General features: G+C 35.3%; 1 protein-coding gene across 5 annotated transcripts in view; it reads left to right on the top strand.

Annotated features, from left to right (window-relative positions):
* Positions 1 to 20,011, top strand: part of gramd4a (GRAM domain containing 4a) — a 323,835-nt gene that overhangs the window by 209,122 nt on the left and 94,702 nt on the right. For all 5 annotated transcript variants that reach the window (XM_039761079.1, XM_039761080.1, XM_039761078.1 and 2 more), the window contains 5 exons: positions 10,261 to 10,381; positions 11,307 to 11,365; positions 11,738 to 11,870; positions 15,438 to 15,463; positions 15,694 to 15,785. In XM_039761079.1, the coding sequence (XP_039617013.1) occupies positions 10,261 to 10,381; positions 11,307 to 11,365; positions 11,738 to 11,870; positions 15,438 to 15,463; positions 15,694 to 15,785 (431 nt within the window). The remainder of the gene's footprint in view (positions 1 to 10,260; positions 10,382 to 11,306; positions 11,366 to 11,737; positions 11,871 to 15,437; positions 15,464 to 15,693; positions 15,786 to 20,011) is intronic.

Genomic DNA, 20,011 nt, shown 5'->3' with positions numbered 1-20,011 from the left:
GTTTGCAGGACTAGAGGTATGATTCTTCAAAGAAATGTCCAGGTTTAGTTTTTCGTTATTTTCATTGAGTTTGTAAACTTGTAATTGCTGTATAATAGCTTAAATTTAGGAGACAAAATTGTTGTTAAAAGAAATGAATATTGTTACATAGTTAACGTATTTAAGTTTAGTTTTCATTGTTGATGTTAACTGCAAGACAAACAAATGATTCCAACCAAAATGTGGACATTACTTCAGAAATGGCTTGCTACGGTTTTATATTTAATACCATCACTATAAAAGATACTTGTTTATTCTTTTACAGTAAAATGTAACGTACTGATGTTTCAGTGCTTATAGCAAAGGATTTGTGTGTGTGTGCATATTGACACTGGAGGGAGTGAGTGGGTTGAGGGTCTTTAAAATATTCTTATGACAGAAAAAGTTTTGGGAAATCAATAACTTAATCAAAAATATAGACTTCTATTTTTCAAGTTTCTTTAAATCAAACCTCTGCTTAAGGAAAGAAACCTTAATTTTTCCGTTTTGAATAATCTTAGACACCTTTAACCTACCATTTTTTATTTTTGAAAAGCAAAATAATAAACCGCATACTACTCAATCAAATAAATAATAACATAACAGAACAATTTACTTAAGTACTCTTTCCAGAGAATACAAAATAACATAGAAATACAAAAGCAATAAAAAAACAAGACAAGTTTGAATCTTGAATCTAACCTATTGTTTTTAAGCATAATTTGAGAAAAAGTGACATTTCAAGAGCTAAATAATGACTTGAATAAAAATTTTATTCTCAAAAAGTACATCTCATGTTTTATATCTAATCAAATTGTGAAACCTGCTTAGGTTCAAGTATTTGATAAGTTACGGCACATGTGAATGATATTTTAGTCTTTGTCATCTTAGAGAATAGTGCTGTTTTTGATGCTGTAGGTCAAAACATTCTAATAAACTTCCTTAGACAGTGGTTTGGCTTCTCTAGTAGTGTTTTTAAACTCTTTTCAATTGTACATAATAGCAAAAAAAGTTTTTAAGTCTTGGTAACTGCACATTTAAAAAAAAAAAGCATAATGTTATGAATGTTGTGCCTTAGAGATTATTTCTAGGATCTTTATTATTCCCACTTATCATGCCCTCATTATTGCCAGATCAGTTCTAAACATAAAGTAAAGACAACACATTGCTATACATATCCGTAGTAGCAGATGATGTAAAAGAACTGGTTAGGTGACCTTTTGCTATGGATATGAATAAAGTATGTGAGGCTAGTATTGCGGGAACATCTCAAAAAACTACTTAAGAACATATATTTTTTTTATATTTATCCCTCTTGATGGGGTTTGGTGATCTTTGAACTTGCTGGTTCTAGAGGTACAGTTCTCCATCATCCTTTCAGGCTGGAAGTTTTGTTTTGATCTCCTATCTGGTCATCATTATGTTATCAATTCGGACATAAACCTTTGCCATGTTAATCATTTGAGACTTATAAGCAGTTCTTAAAACATTATTTTTTTATTTTAATATAAAGCACTTTATGCTCAAGGTGTGCATGATACAGATTATCCAATCACATTCCAAACCTCTATCACTATGGTTTCATCCAGTTCCTAGCTGCTCCCAGCAAAATTCCATCTAGTTTTTGCCTACTTTGTTTTACGCCAACAAAAGATTAAATTGGACTTTCGATAACATTACCACTTACCCTTTTAAAAGGCACTTGATTTTGGCACATAGCCCAAGTGGATTGTTTACACAGCAGAATCTACAAGGTGGGGTTGCTAAGACATCACACAGGTGTCAGTAAATCTGTTTGACTGCTTTTTTCACTATGCAATGGCAGTTGATCCGTTTAATATTGCTTTCAAAAGGTAATAGATATATAAATGGACAGATATAAGAATAGAAGAAGATGAAGAATCACCAAACGTCCTCTTTTTTTTCTAGTGATGTCCTATTTTTGTGACCTAATATAGCAGTCTGGCTGATATTAATGTATACATCTGGCAACATTGACTATGCCTTTATTACTGTTAAGATTTGTAAGAGCCATGAAGATTAATTTTTTTTTGAGTTAGTTTGTGAAACTCCACCGAGTAATGGTGTTCTGTAGTCGAGGCTGTTCTTGTATCAAATTTGAGGTGTGATTGTTTGGTCATAGTGAAAGTGTCTGCAGTCTTGCATGTTACGTGGCACTGGCCTTGTAAATGTTTTCATCCTTCCACCTCAAGTGAGTGTCATCTTCTTTTATACTGGACCCAGAGCAGATCTGGTGAGCTGGCATGACGTCCGGGGAGTACTTCCGGGTTGTTTGAGAACCAGAATAGTCCTTCCCGGACAGCACCCTCTTGCAACACACAGGGACCACAACATGACTACACTTCCATACTCCAGCTCCAATGAATTCCTGTGGGTGTCCGAGGTGGGATGCCTCCAGAGGACCACTGTGACCTAATATATGGGGGGATGAAACTGCTCCTGCCTTCTACTTGTCCATCCCCTGGCACCTTCTGTTTTATCCCGAAGTCATGCCGTCGTCCTTTTGGGATGCCTGTTAGTCCTCCATGGCACTCACACCAGCTAATGATGCAAATATAAACGTTACAGTAGCAAATATTATTGCATACATAACTTTAAAAGCATGCTGTTATAATAACAGCTTTAAAGAGTTAGTTTAAATGGAAGTACTTGGAATTATCTTGTAATTCACTAATTAGCAGTACATACAGTACATAATACCTGTATTTGAATTCTCTTCCAGGGAATAATGTGGGCAGGTTTGGAAAACCTTTCCTGCACTTCTAATATGGTGGTATACCTTGCGATGATAGCAGATCAAGAATAAAATTCATTAAGATTTTCTTCCATGATTGTAGTATTAAATGCAGAAACAGCTTGCAAGATTCTCATGAGTAGACCTGTAGCTGACTTATACCTATTGAAAACCTAGATTGTTCCACCAAAGTATCTTTAACTAATTTCTTTGTTTGTCTCATACTTGGGTGTTCCACCAGAGAGGGGCAATAGCACCAGAATATGAGTTCCCAGGTGCAGAACCTATGTCTAAAGCAGAAAAAGCTAAAACAACAATGTCTTCAAGAAGAACTAGTTAAGTGTCAGCCAAGAATAAACCAAATACAATTAAAAATATATTATCATAAACACAATTAATAACAAAAAAATATGAAAAAGAATTCACCAAAGGTCAGAATTTACAGCTACAGCAACACGTGTACATAACTTATGGCTGTCAGATCGCTTTTGATTATAATTCAGATTTATTTATTTAAAAAAGGTTCTTCCAGAGGGTCTTAAGGTGGAGAAAGACAAACAAATTGTGATTGCATTCACTACACTGTTGGCACGCAGACTTATTCTGATAAACTGGAAGAACCCAAGCTCTCCTCTTTTAAGTCAATGGGAAACCGATGTGTTATACTATTTGAAATTGGAAAAAATCAAATACTCAGTTAGAGGATCCGTACAGACTTTCTTCAAAACATGGCAGGATCTAATCAGTAATATTTTGAAATGAGTTTATAAAGCACAGAGAATTTGTTGATTTAGGTATTTTTTACAAGCCTTAAATTTTACACCATTTGGCTTGCTCTCTCTCTCAAGGGTGGGGATCGATCTGTTCTTAGCATAATTCTTTTTTTTTTGTAAAAACTTGATTACTATGTATTGATTATAAAAAAATTAATAAATAAAAAAAAAAAAAAGGTTTTCTTCAAAGGCAAATGCTAGCATTTGATTGTAAAATTATTTTACTGATTTCTATTTGCACTTTAGAATTTTTAGTTTGTTTTCAGGATACGCTGGATAAATTTAAAATATTAAAATTGCATGCATGAAATAACTATTTGCATATTATGTTCTTTAGTAAGTTTCATAATGATTTCCACAACAGTTAACTGAGGTATTGCTGTATATTGTAAGTAATTTTTCTGATCACATCTCTTCAGACTTTGCTGTTATCATTTATTACCTGCTTTACAATAATTATAAAGGAAATATTCTCAATTTAATAATTGTAAAAATATTAATTGACTAACTACTTGGGAGCCTGATCCAATCGGGCTACAAATTCTACGTTTGTGAAATCCATACTTTCTCAGCAAAGAATTATTTGTTTTTTTTAAGTCCTTGAAATAATTTTGTTATCATGGCACTGACTTGTGCTTAAAATAGACCTTTTCGGCCGATGTAATGAACAGCTTCCTGTTTAAACGGGGCTGCGAGACGTGAATTCAGCTCTTTGGCACACCCCATTTAATTTTTTACGGCAAACAACTTTTCAAAACAAACCGTATTTTACGACTCTAATCAGAGTCGTAGTAATAATTATGTTTGCTAATAGATGTCAGAAGGACAGATGCCAAAACCGAACTGCCCAAAGATAGATTTCGACGTACCAAGCAAATGGCGATACGTTCTAAGTTACTTACGGTTCCGGAGCTGTCGAAGGGTTTAAGTCTGTCGACGATGTTAGTCCTGGAAAATACGCTCCATCAAACCAATGTTCCAAAAACCAACCGAACTTACTGTAATCTTTTAAAAACAACACCGACTTACTATACTCGGCCGTCCAGTGGCGCCACTGAAGCATTCGAACATTCTTAGCTAATCATGCAATACTGCGCCCGCGTTTGCCATGTTATGCTCTATCTACAGAGGCAGAGACGCATTGCATGGTTCTAACTTGTATTGAGTCAAGGTATTGACGTGAACACCATACATATACGGGGTATTGATTATTGATAAGGATTAGTGGTTTCTTAAGATATACGTTTATTACAAGGTGTAATTAAAAAGACGTTGCAAAACTGAAGACTTCTGAAGTTCTCATTTAATGTCCGAGCCAAATTTTCTTTTTTCTATAAACTGAAACTTGGAGCAACTTAAACTGATTTATTATCAAATGGATTTTACATGGTCATCCTTCTTAAGCTTCTTCAACTTCATAGGCTTACCTGTCCTTTTATTCATGTGAAGGTAAACTCCTTAAAAAGTACTTTCTACTCACTAGATCTCATCCTTCCTATTACCTTGTGTTTTTTCTTACTCCTGTTGCCATACTACTTGGTAGCTTATTTCATGTGTTTATGGTTATCTGTTTATCCAGTTATTGCTCACATCTTAAATTTATTCTCTGTATCTGCATTGCTCCTTGCATTTATTCTACTTTTATTAAAAAAAAAAAACTAACTTGCATGCTTCAGAATTTATATGCTATCTCCCCATTTGTCATGTATTCCTCTCGAGTTTGGTGAGTTTTGTTGCAGAACAATTCCAGTGTTGTCTGGCAACTAATCATTAGTGAGTCTGGTTTTAGAGGATACTCCTGCATGGAGACTGCATTTGTTTGAGTATTAACTGATCAAATACAAACTTTGGACCAGGATCCTGTTATGTTGTGTTTCTTCTGGATCCTTCACAAATGTTAAGCACAGTAGATTATTATGTTTAGTTAGATATCTTAGAATCATGTACAGCTGTGTCTGGTGCTGCTTTTCAATGGTTTCCACTTATTTGTTGACCTGTGTTAAGTTTGTTGAAGTAAATTTCAAATCTTGTACATTAGTTTTTTTGGTGTCCCGTAAGGCTCCATTTTAGGTGCTATGATGACATTCTGTTTGTCTATAAACAATTTTTTTGATTCATTTTGCATCAGTGAAATTCCTGTTTTGGGATTCTAAATGTTAACAAAACTTGGGTCTTTTGACCCTGTTTGTTAGCTGTCTTACATCAGGATATACTCAAATACACATGAACTTGATTTTGTGTTTAAGAACTTTGTTTTAATATACACACAAGAGCTTCTTGTATGTCTTTATATGTCCAACTATGTAGCATAATTAAAATTTTACCCTATTTACCTTTTTCTGCTACTGAACCTCTTATTGATATCTTTATTTTTTCATGCCCGGGTTATTTCAACTCTTTACATACTGGTCTTGTAAAGTGATCTTTACATAAACTAAATGGTTAAAAAAAGCCTCATGCTCATCTTTTGACGCAAAGAGCACTCTGATCTAATGTTAGCCCAGTTTAAGTTGTCAACATTGTGTCCTTCAATTTCAAAAACATTTTAAATGTCTTTTGGCTTTATGCGTTTTGATTAATCCTTTTTTACCCAATAGAACATGTTACTCTGTTGATGCCTTCCTCTTGTTTGTTCTGTCATAAAATTACAAAACCTGCGGTGCACATACCTTTTATTTATTATTCTTATTTTTAGAACTTACAGTTTTAACACAGTCTTTAACCTTGTTTAAATCTAGTATTTACTAAGTTTAAGTTGTAAGTTATTTAACTTACATTTGTTTGTTTATTTGTTTGTTCATCCATCCATCCATCCATTATCCAACCCGCTATATCCTAACTACAGGGTCATGGGGGTCTGCTGGAGCCAATCCTGGCCAATACAGGGCGCAAGGCAGGAAACAAACCCCAGGGCAGGGCGCCAGCCCACCACAGGGCACACACACACACCAAGCACACACTAGGGACAATTTAGGATTGGCAATGCACCTAACCTGCATGTCTTTGGACTGTGGGAAGAAATTGGAGGACCCGGAGGAAACCCACGCAGACACGGGGAGAACATGCAAACTCCACGCAGGGAGGTCTCCTAACTGCGAGGCAGCAGCGCTACCCAATGCGCCACCGTGCCGCCCTTTATTGTTCAGGTTACTTTTATGCAAGTTATTCACTCTTTATGTAATATTATTTTTGTTATGAGTGATGCCCGGGTTGCCTGAAGCTGGAATCGCCTCCTTGAATATGGTTCATAGTCATGAAACCCTGATGGACTAGGGAAAATAAGGAGGCATAGCAAGAGTAGGTACAAAGCAGTGCATGGTGCTTTTTATTTCAAAAAATTTATCAAAATCAAATAAATGAAATGTGATTCTGCTTCCATATCAAATCCATAAAATCAATGGATTGGTGAGGGTAAAAACCAACAATAATATAAAATACAGGTATGAAGCCAATCAGATGTCAAGTTGCATTTCTTTTTCAGCCAACCCAGTGAATATTTCTCCCCCTTGTCTCAACAGCCGACCCTTCAGTCTTATTGCCATGCTGTGAGGCCAAAAACTATGGTTTCTTTGTCTCCAACTCTTGTCTTAAGCTCCATAATGAGTGTCCATCGGGATGCTTGGAGGCTTATTTCCATTTTCCCTATGCCCTCCTTGGCTTCTGCAGGATCCTTAGATGTCTATCTGAAAACTCCCTGTTCCTCCGTAGTCCTTAACTGGAAACAATCCACCCTTGGTGCACCATTCCTCTTGCTCCCTCGTGGAGCCACTGACCCTCCTGCCTCCTCATTACTGTATTGGCTCACACCTGCAGTTCAACCCTTCTAGCATCTTGATTTCTTTGTCTCTTATCCACTTCCTAGACTACCCAGGCAACTTTTATATGCCTGTGAGTGCAGTGTCTAAATTATAATCCATAGAACATAAAAATAGGAAACTGTAAACAGTTGCACTCTCACATGCAAGTGCGACTAGCCCCAGTCTACCCATTAAATACCCCAAGACCATATGACCATGCACTGAGCAGTACAGTTTTTATTTAAAAAAAAAACAAACTTCCTGCAACATAGACTCCTATAATGCTGTCCTACACCTTTAGACTCTTGTTGAAATTGGTGCATTTTTGTTTCATTTTAAGTCCTGTAGATGGTAATTTTGTGAATAGGCCAAGAAGTAAAATGCTTAGATCTATGAATTCCCACAACTCTATGCAGCAGACCACAAAATATTAATAAAATGAAGTGGAAGGATTGTGTAACTCTAAAGTTAAACGTCAATTGTAGCCTGCTTCTGTTAAGTTACTAGGCAGTTAAGGATACTCTAGTTTAATGAAGTGTGCATTATGAAGGGTGATCCAGTAGGGCTGGGGCTGCAGGCAGTTTAATATCAATCAGGACAGTAGTTAACTTGGCTTGTCCATATGTGTGACCATGACAGTGTTATTGGCTGTTACTACCAGTACCCCATTATTTTGCAACATATCACATAGTGTTTGTTGCTTTCCCAAGAGGACAGTCAAGAAGGTTGGCTGGCATTCTATAAGTGGGTAGTGTGCCACCAGTAGGTGATAGTAATACCTTGAGAGTATTTTGGGTGAGGGGTAAGTTAAAATGTAAGGAAACTAGAGTTCATCCCAGTACCATTAAAGTGTCCCTGTATGCTATGCATTGCCACCTGCTACCCAGTGAACTATAGGGAACTTTCTGGCAATTAGAAGTAGTTCTTGGGACACATGCCTAGACCTACACTACTCTTGAATTTTTCTCTTGACATGCCAGGAAGTGTGTTCTGTCCCTGGCTTAAAATACCCTTGTGGGCAGTATTGAACTGAACTTGGAGTCAGGTGGTGACTAGTTCAAGAGAGATGCTAGGTAAAGGAGAGAAGGTGGGAAGAGTGAGCAGCAGAAGTCTTGTTGCAGTAACATTTTGGTAGGTTAGTAGACAACTCTGTTAGATGAGGTGCAACTTGGCATAGGAATGCCCAGCATGGATGTTTCCTATCGTAACACAACAAACCTGCTTAATCCATCCAGTGGCAGCAAGGGACCTGGAACCTATCTCACGAGCAATTTGTCACCTTGTTGGGTTGGTTCCAACACCCAGTACCTTGTGTTATTTTCATTTTGACATAATAAACCTTTTTTGTTTTCTATACTCTGGTCTCCTTAGTATTATTTGGTGGTTGGCAAATGGTTTAAGACTCTATTATCCAAACTGTATTTTACAGAAAACTTGTAAATTTTAAAGTTTTAATTTAAAATGTTATTTTTAACATTCTTAATGCAACACTGGATTCTATACTTTAGTACAGTTTCTTGCTTAGATGCACTGACATTTTTTGCATTATTTATCTGTACATTATATAAGTTATTTTGGGCTTCACCTGTGTGAGGGTCATGTTGTCACTTTTAGCATGTAAAAGAAGAAATTAAACAAATGGTTTGTATGTCAGAAGTTTGGCAGTATTTGTTTTTGTCATTTGGTAAGGTTTTCAAGGTGAATTTGTAAGACTTTTACCTACATCTTTGGAGATCTTAGGCCCATTGTATGCCACAATAGCCCCAGGTCTTCATTTCAATAAATGAACTTTTCAGAAAATAATTATTCCAAAGTGTGCAGGCAAAATGTGTCCCACTCCTGTAACATGGACAGAGGCCTTGTCTAGTGCTTGCCTTGTTTTATATTAAACCTGTTAGGAGAAAGACTTACTGTTTTAAATTATTTCTTAAATAGATATTAACCATTCAGTCAGTTTCGAGATACTGAATTTGGGACTTTCATTAGTTGTCAGTTATAATCATCACAATTAAAAGAAATAAACATTTGAAATACATCAGTCTGTGTGTAATGAATGAATCTAGTATACAAGTTTCACTTTTTGAATGGAATTACTGAAATAAATCAACTTCGTCATGATATTCTAATTTTATGACCAGCACCTGTATAACTACAATGTTAGGATTGAACTAGCGCATATAAACGTAGCTATAGGTGGCATAGTGGACTACTGAGTAGCACTGCTGCCTTGCATTTCCATAGTCCTGGGATCACTTCTTGGCTCAAAGCAAACTTTTTTTTGTCCAGTACTATTTTTGCCATATAAATATTGTAAAATAAATGCTGCATGGTTTTAAGCCCATTGAAGCACAAAATGCATAATTAAATTAACAAGAGTTCCATTTAAGGCTTTCTTCACTGCCGACAAATCTTTGGTCAGAACTGAAAAAATGTCATTCTCTACTTAAAACTACATTGTTAAGAAGCAAGCTGCTGTTTTGTTACTGTGTTACTTGTAAGCAAATTTTAATTACTCTCAAAAGACAAATATATTAGTTTTGCAACTATCGGTGTCATAAACGGATATTTGCAAGTTCATTTTTGCTTTGACAGTACTACGTTTTATATTAATATTGGATGCGTTTCATAGCAGTGTTAGCAGAACATACACAGAATTTATATCCATCAACACAGGAAATTGTTACTCTATTAGAACTAAACCATGTAGACAGTGACAGTCAAATAATCAAAAATTACAGTGTAATATCTAACTATATATGACAAAGTGTACCTTGTTTTTCATACAGCATTTATGAGTGTTCATTAAAATAATGAATGGCTTTCTCAACAAGATGTGTATTAAATTTAAAAAGGAATACTCTTGCATTACTGAAAAAATTGTGTATGTGACCTTCTTTATGCTATTGTTTTTAAACAGAAGAAGAATTGAAAAAGCTTCGAGAAGAAACTAATGTTGAAATTCTAAAGCAAGAGTTGGAAAAAGAAAGGTTAAAAAGAGTAGAATTGGAACATAAGGTGAATGAATTACTAAAAACAAGGTATAACTTTATTTTATTTTTTTTTTACTGATGCTGAAAATTTAATTCTCATCTCTGCTTAAACTTTACCTTTCCACATTGGATGGATAGATAAATGTACTTGGCATACTGTATGTATAATATGTGTCTTCATTAAACATTTCAGCTAGCATCCAGAACATTAGACAGTTGTGTAACTTTCTGAGATATTTTAAACTTTCTTTAGTACATTTAGGGAGCAGTTTATATCCAGCAGGGGACACTAAATTCATTTATTTTAGTTATAGTGATAAACTTTCAGATGAAGCACATGAAAATATGCACTTCACTTGTTAATTTAACTGTTTACAGAGTAAATTCATATCAGTTTAGAATCTGTCTTAATGATATCTTGGCTTTATTCATTGGTAGAACACAAAGCGTTTTTTTCTGAATTTTTGTGTGTTGTAGTTTTCAGAGTCTTTGTCCTAGAATCAGCTGGGAAAAGACACCAATTGTTTTATACAGAGATCTGAAATCTTTTAATTCTTGTTATGTAAATGCTGCCAATTTGAAATTCTCATTTTTAAAGATCAGGCCATTTCAGCCATTTTCAAGAGACCTGCCTCCCTATGTCCTGAAGCAGTTAAGGCCCTTCCAGCTACTGAAAATTAGTATAAGGCATCCTTCAGTTACCTTTGAAATGTTTTTCAATAAATGTGTTGGGTAATCCTAATGAGCCCCGTTTCTCTCATGCTTATTGTGAATTTTTGATGTCCTTAATGTTGATGCGTTAGTTTAATTTTTACATTATTATGAAAAGTTTGCTCTTTTTTTTGTGTTTATTTTCTTCATTCTTGTTACACAGGACAGCAATCACAAGCCTATTAAAAGATCCTGACTTAGTGAAATGCATTTATATCAAAAGTTAATACTGGACAATAAAGTATACAATTATTTATTTCAGGGCAGAGGAATCTGCAGCACAGCAACTAGCAAAAAGCCAGGTTACTGCAAATGGAACAGGTAATTTTGATTACTTCAAATAGGCTATTTATTTTATGGTACTTAAAAGTATCTTTAAACTAAACATATATAACCAAAGCCACAAAAAACTGAGACATTAAATGACTCATTTCTAGTTTGACTTGTTAAAAATAGTATGATGTGTAATTCCGATTCCTTCAAAACATTAGTACCGTTCACTTGCAATTCTACTAGGATAGCATACAGTGGATAAATTGGCCACTTCTGATCTCATACCCTAAGGTAACCAACAATTTACTTTTCTAAAAACTTTATATATGTGAACTAGTCATCCTCAAATGGATGTTTATATGCTATCTAGTAATGTTTCACTTGTTTTTCTCCTCTTTGTAAATATTTATTTTGTTTCAGATAAACGAGGAGATACTTTCTGTTCTAGATTTCAAAAATGGTTTTATGATAGGTTTGGAGTGTATGTTGAAGACTTTCGTTTTCAGCCTGAAGAAAACACCATAGAAACAGAAGAACCTTTAAGTGCTAAAAGGTAAATGGATTCAATGTGTAATTGATTTAATTTAATTCACACATTAATTATAAGTGCAGTTCTGATGGTCATGTGATGTACTGTACCTGCTTTACAGATTACATTTAATTTTAACTACTAAAAGTGATAAATATTAATAATTTGTCCAAAAGATTAAAGTGATCTGAAAAAAAGAAAAATACATTTCTAGAAAATATAGCTCTGTACAACAAAATGGTTTTTAAAGATATGCCACTGTAATTAATGTTTATATATTTGGTGTAATGCATATATTATATATACTGTATATTAATTCATTGACAGTAAAAGTCTTTAAACCCTTATTGAAATTTCAGCTATTGTTGATGTAAATGATAATAATTTAAATTAGGACCAATTGTGTTTAACCCTTTTTAAACGTGAAAATTGTATTTAAGTGAAAATGTCAGTCAGTCATTTTCCAACCCACTATATCCTCACAGGGTCACGGGGGTCTGCTGGAGCCAGTGCAAGGCAGGAGCAAACCCCTGGGCAGGGCATCAGCCCACCACAGGGCACACACACACACACACACACACAGAGGACAATTTAGGATTGCCAATGAACCTAACCTGCATATCTGTGGACTGTGGGAGGAAACCCACGTAGACACTGGGAGACATTTTATGTATTTTTTTTTTTTTTTTTAGTAAATTTAGTTAAAACAACTTTCAGTCACTTGGTTGCATATATGCATATGTGTGTCTATTTTTATTTTTTTAATGTTGATAAACATTAAATAATTTATAGACATCAGGGTTTCAATTTTAGCGTGCTGGAATTGTATCTACTGTCTTTTATTGAAAAATCCCACAAGGTTTAATTAAATAAAATAGGAAAATCCTGCTGCTCTTTCATGGTTAAAAAAAAAAAAAAAGTAAAAATGCATTATTTTTGTTTCATTACATTTTAGAGTCCAATAATGTGGCCAGTCATCTGTAATTTTAAGTTTTACTGTAATTCATTTAATTGACAGTTAAAAATAATAGTGACATATTGCAACAGTTAACATAGCTCCAATAAAAAAGGAGCCTTTGCATTGCTCTTTTGAATGAAATGAATGTTGCTATAGCTGACTAATCAATCCACTTATCTAGTTCACAATTCTTAAAGCATGTGGAAAATCTCTCTAATTATATAAAATGTGGTGTGATAACATATGTGCATAGTCCCAGAAACACAACAGTTAAAACAACAAACGTAATTGCTGTACGAACCTGCAAATACTACATTTTTGTGTAATTCATGTGACTTTTAAAGATAAGATGTTAATTTTTGTAACAGCTAAAGTGAGACAACTATAGTGAAGACAAGCAATATGGGAATGAATAGGCTACACTCTCTAGTTCTAAACAATTAATGCAGTTAAGGGTTAGTCTTGTTCACTGGCTAATTATAGATTAGTACACAGACATGCACAATAACAAAGTCTGATCCCTTATGTGAAGCACCTTGAAAATAATGCAACATTAAGGCATTTATTAAATAAGGCATTTTTATAGGAATTCTGAAATAACTGAATGAATGTTATATTAATAAGTTTGATTTCACAGATGTTGCCATAATGGTAGGACAAAAATAAAAAAAAAAAATTGAGGAGAGAGTGAGATTTGAGAAATTACAACATCAGGAATTTGTAACATTTAAATTTGACTGATCTATGAACTATTACTCTTCAGTAAGTGTTATTGACGTGATAATATACTGGTTGAATGTCTCTGAACCGAAATGCTGGGACCAGAAGTATTTCAAATTTTGGAATATTTGCGTATTCATAATGAAATATGCTAAATGATGACTCACATGTATAATAATTCATATCATTGAGCCATTATTATTGTGGTGACTTCTTCTTGGGCAAAGGAAAGGGAGATGCAAGTCAGAGATTGCAAAACTACAGTAGATCAGACGAAATAGTTCACTAAACTATGTGCAGTCTTCCCTACTGTTCTAGCCATAGGGAATACCTTCAGCAAACTGCATTGGCTCTTTTTATTGCAATAGCCATTATACATTGCAAACTGCAACCAAGGCTTTTTTTTCTTCATCTGCTGTCACGCACAAAATACAACCGTCCACGCTGTCAGATACTCATTGCATTACCACGCTTTTCCTTCTCTCTCATCCCTCTCTGAGCGAGTCTGGTATCTCTGCACTGATTGGTTTGAGCTTGCTGCTTGCACCCATTGCTCTGGCTGGCAGTCTGTACATCTATAGCCACTTTGTGCTAATTTTTTCTTTATCCCATCTTGGTGCTGCACTGCCTTTTGCATGGTTGTCATAGCAGAATTGCCACATTATATTTTTTTCACGTGACAAACAATAAATCTCAAAAGTAATGAATTTGATGTATAGACTGCTTTTTTTCTCTTTTTAACAGGGCCAATGCTGTGTAAATTGCACTAAAGAACTTAACTGTATTTTGTTTTTGTTTTTTTTTGTTTTGTTTTTTTTTTGTTAGTTCAATGTGGGCTGTCACTAGGGCTGTTAGATCGAACATCAATATTCGGATATAATTCAAATTTACTTTAAAAAGGTCTTATTTGAAGTCATATCTAACTTTTGATTGCCAAATGACAGTTGTTTGTTTTACCCGTACTAACTGGCGAGTCCATAGGTGCTGAACGCCTTTTTTTTTTTCTGAACGGAGTAATGTAAATGGAACGCTGCTACTGCTCAATGGACATCTTTAGAAGAATAATCCCAGTAAGCAGGATGCACCAACCCATGGATCATCTATTACTTGATTTTACATATACAACATGACTGAGATTTATAAAGTGAATTTTGCAGGAATTTGCGCACCGCAGGTTTTGTAAATCACTTTCTTTTTGTAGCACATATTTTCAGGTTATTTGGCATGCACATATTTTCATGCTTTAAGTCAAGTCATATTTTATAAAATAGATCTCTAACGTGGAACTTTCTACTTGTGACATCATGTCGCCATTTCAGATTTTCAGATTAGTATTAATGCAAATTTATAGTACCTCTTACAACAGCAAATGTCATAGTCCTGCCAGTATGGTTTTCTGATCATTTTTTGTTTTGAAATTTTTTTTAATAAGAAAACCAGCTTTATAGACTTTGTATAAATTAAAGTATCTTGAATAATATGGATATTCACCGGTTCGTGTCTCACAGATATAATGCTTATTTTTTAATTATTTAGTATTGATTTTATGTGTCATTTATTTTTCTGTTGCTGAGAAGAAAATATCAATGAATATATTTAAAACGTTAATCTCTTAAGTACTTTGGAGTGATTGTCACATCGAAATGGTGTTATACAAAGTAAACTTTGATTGAAATGTTATGTGTTGGCAGTATGATATATGGGTTAAGGTACATGGTGTAATTCCCAGTTGGATTTACTCTGTGACCCAAAGCTTATGCCTTAATTGATGTGCATCCTGTTATAAATATATGGAGACATACTTAATGTGTCATGATAAAAGTATCAAAGAAAATAAGGTAAAATGGATATAACCAATCATTGTAATCTTTTATGTAGTTGAAACACTCACAATTCACACTTGTTTTATCTAGGTTAACAGAGAACATGAGGAGATTAAGTAAGTACATTTTCAATATACTAACCTTTCTTCTGAGAAATAGAAACTATTTTGTACTGAATGGAAATATGTTACTTAGTTAAAATAGTATTTATTGTAAGCATTGATAAATATGTTTGAGATTATGATGTCAAAATGTGAAATAAAAAATTCAATATTCAGTACTGTTTAATAAAACATTTAGTAACTGCTTACTGATAGATGTATTATTACTGTCGTTTTTCTTCCAGAACGAGGTGCCAAACCTGTCACAAACTTTGTACGGAACCTTTCTGCCTTATCAAACTGGCATTCAGTTTATACTTCAGCAATTGCCTTTATTGTAAGTAATGCCTTTCTGTGCATTCTGCTTGCACCATTTCTGATTACACTTAACATTGTTTGACTGTTTCACACAGAAGAGCAGTATTAAGGGGACTTTGTTGGGCTAATACCCATATCTTATCTTGAGCTACTTGTGTGGCTAGCATGTATGTGTTTAGTAAGCAGGAGAATAAATGATACATCTATAGACTTAATACAACTGTTTCGACCCTCTGTCCTTATACAGCAGTTATTGTTGTGTTGTGACTATACTTTTATTTATACATGCTAGTCTTTTGTATGTTGATAAAATTTAATTTTAGTATTTGAATGCTTATTGTTCATTTTGAGAAAACATGCAAGTTCACACATCATTGGTCTTCTGTGTATTTGAAAAGAAACTACTATGTATCTCTCTGTCTTAGTATGTTAATTGATCTCTGGTCTAGATTAATGACTTTTACCAAATATCTTTTTTTTTAAAGGGCAAACTATATAACCTAGTTCTTGCTTTGTGTACTGTACATTCAAGACTCACCATATCAAACAGATAAACCAGAACCAGCAAAAGACCAGAGACCTTCTAAGACAGAGAACAACCTGATAGTCTTTGCATGTTTAATGTTTAAGGCAAGACGAACTGCTTATTATCCAGGTTGTATTGTTGTTATTGTTGCTATCACTTATTATACTCTGCTTATATTTTTGGCACAATTAGAAACATTACGTAATTCTATGCACTATTTAACACTAGAATTACCAGAGCCTACGAAAAAACTCGTAATTCCGTCCCACCTTAAACTGCTTCTTAAATCCCTTCACACCTCTCCGCCAGCGTCCTTTGTCTTCTAAATGTGCTGATAAAGAGAAGCTTGGAGCAGCCGGCTATTCCATCCCCCCACCAATTTAGAACGTGCACGAACTTCAGCTTGATTGAGTATCTGGGAGTGAAGTGGAGTTTTAGAGTGGAAATAATAGATTGTTGTTGTTGTTGTTTGGAACACACGCATTTCATGTCTGTTCCGTTTCTACAGTAATCTGTGTCAACACATTGTTAAAACAGAAACGTTTTTTATATTCTAGTAGTAGATGACAAAATGTAGGCATAAACTATATAGTGTATGAAGCCTGAAGTCCAAATAGCAAAGAAACATTTTCACAAGAATAACACAATTGCGCTTTTATTCAAAAATATACAGTAACTGCAGAAACAAAAAGCCGCCTTAACATGCGACATTGACAGCTGTTTATTGTAACTGCCTCCGTGGTTCAATAGAATCAGCCCCCGCTTGGGAATCAAGAGGTCACGAGTCCGATCCTGCGCCCCTCCGTTTTGAGAAGTAAACTGCGCTAAGTCTTACTATTTTAGAATAAAAGCATACATTTGATTTCAGTCTGTAACAGCCAGTGCAATTTATGATCCTTGTAAAGGTTAGTTTTTTTTTTTTTATTCACTTTTCATTCTCCCAGTCGCGTTCAGAATTAATCCATACAACCCCATCTGACACGGCTGTTTTCACTAAAGACGCGCTATAGCTCTGCAGTGTACCACGATGCATACTGACGCCAAACGCCCTCCCGGGTTCTGACACACAAACGCTGGCGAAGCTGCCTTCTTCGTATCTCACCGTCACTTGCTTTTCTTTTTATTCAGTTTTATTGAGTGTTCCTGCCAGTCCTGCATGTTGCTGTATGCTGTTTCTTTTGTACTCCAGGACATGCAGAGGAAAGAATGGTAAAAGCAGTAACCGGCTATATGCAATCATCAGACACTCCCCATCTGCCCGTGTCGTTCAAACACAGGAACATATATTGGTGTAAAAGTATAACAAAAGTGCACTTTTATTCAAGTGCACTTTTTCCATCGCCTTTTTCTGTAAGAAGCAATGTACACACTTCTCTCTATGCTGTGGTACACGTGTAATGCCACGAAAAGTGCACGCAGACACTTCATTTCGCAAACAAGTGCACTTTTATTCAAAACTACCTGTATAACCGAAGAAAAAATAAAGCAAGTTACAGTAAGCGATTGATACGACAGCTTGCATGGTGCAATGCTAAGAAGTGCTGATTTTCATTCCGTGCTATATAAAATCATCACATTCAAATATTAACAGTTCCCACACACCCAAGGACCGTCCTTCCTACATTTACGACACGTGTACTTGTTGCCGTGCACACAACTCTCTGTGCTATGGTTCCTATTACACTGAATGAGCACCTGACACTGTACTTTCTTTCCTGGGGGAAGGTCCCGCATCAGAGAATTTCCAGTTCCTGCATAAATTCACACCCGATCTGACGCTGTTCGTTTTCAAATAATATTGCATTAGTGCGATTATATTTTCACATATATTGTCTCTTTCTTTCAGGTGTGTAATAGAAACCACAGCATAGAGAGAAGTGTGTACATTGCTTCTTACAGAAAAAGGCGATGGAAAAAGTGCACTTGAATAAAAGTGCACTTTTGTTATACTTTTACACCAATATATGTTCCTGTGTTTGAACGACACAGGCAGATGGGGAGTGTCTGATGATTGCATATAGCGCCGAAGTTACTGCTTTTTTTACCATTCTTTCCTCTGCATGTCCTGGAGTACAAAAGAAACCGTATACAGCAACCTGTGGGGACTGGCAGGAACACTCAATAAAACTGAAAAAAAAGAAAAGCAAGTGACGGTGAGATACGAAGAAGGCAGCTTCGCCAGCGTTTGTGTGTCAGAACGGGGTGGGCATTAGTATGCATCGTGGTACACTGCAGAGCCATAGCGCGTCTTTAGTGAAAACAGCCGTGTCAGATGGGGTTGTTATGGATTGATTCTGAACGCGACTGAGAGAATGAAAAGTGAATAAAAAAAAGCTAACCTTTACAAGGATCATAAATTGCACCGGCTGTTACAGACTGAAATCAAATGTATGCTTTTATTCTAAAATAGTAAGACTAAGAGCAGTTTACTTCTCAAAACGGAGGGGCGCAGGATCGAACTCGTGACCTCTTGATTCCCAAGCGGGGCTGAGTCTATTGAGCCATGGAGGCAGTTACAATAAACTGCTGTCAATGTCGCATGTTAAGGCGGCTTTTTGTTTCTGCAGTTATATTTTTGAATAAAAGCGCAATTGTGTTATTCTTGTGAAAATGTTTCTTTGCTATTTGGACTTCTGGCTTCATACACTATATAGTTTATGCCTACATTTTGTCATCTACTACTAGAATATAAAAAGTTTCTGTTTTAACAATGTGTTGACACAGATTACTGTAGAAACGGAACAGACATGAAATGCGTGTGTTCCAAATAACGATCTATTATTTCCACTCTAAAACTCCACTTCACTCCCAGATACTCAATCAAGCTGAAGTTCGTGCACGTTCTAAATTGGTGGGGGGATGGAATAGCCGGCTGCTCCTAGCTTCTCTTTATCAGCACATTTAGAAGACAAAGGGCGCTGGCGGAGAGGTGTGAAGGGATTTAAGAAGCGATTTAAGGTGGGACGGAATTACGAGTTTTTTCGTAGGCTCTGGTAATTCTAGTGTTAAGTGTAAATCTTCTCTCCTTCCTGTTTTGGTACTCCATCTTTGTGCCTGAGGTTATGGATATAAAATTTAGTATAAATATAGAGCTCTATAGTTGAGTTTTTGGGCATTCTGCTGTGGTCTACGTAATAAAGAGTCTGAAAGGAAGAATATGATCACCATTTAAAACGGTAATTAAACAAATACATGCAATATAGTCAAACTGATGAGTTGCAGAGGTTATGGCTGATGGTTTTCTGGGGCTGCAAAGTGTCTTTAATTGCTATGCAGCATCTTTTCCATTCACAAGATGAGAGAGAACGATGAGACAAATCATATGTCTGAATGCTTTTATTAGCATCATCTGTAGCCCATTTGTAACAGTCCTGTTAACACTTAAGTCTGTCTGTAATGATATTATGCAGAATATATCTACAAATAAAAACAACATTTTCCTTATGTAAAATAGGCCTACTTGTGATTAATTTTTATGCTTGTCCACCTATCAATATCATAATTAGAGTAAAAACACTGTTCAGCACAAAAATCCCCCTGTGCAAAAAATAAAAAGCTGTAATTTATAGATTTAGATGTGCTGAATCCATTTCTATCTATCTATCTATCTATCTATCTATCTATCTATCTATCTATCTATCTTCTCTCTCTCTCTCTCTCTCTCTCTCTCTCTCTCTCTCTCTCTCTTTGAGAGATGTCAGATTTGGTGAAAAATGCTG

The sequence above is a fragment of the Polypterus senegalus genome, chromosome 8 (assembly GCF_016835505.1).
Source record: "Polypterus senegalus isolate Bchr_013 chromosome 8, ASM1683550v1, whole genome shotgun sequence".
Lineage (NCBI taxonomy): Eukaryota > Metazoa > Chordata > Cladistia > Polypteriformes > Polypteridae > Polypterus > Polypterus senegalus.
This window is presented reverse-complemented; position numbering and strand designations above follow the sequence as displayed.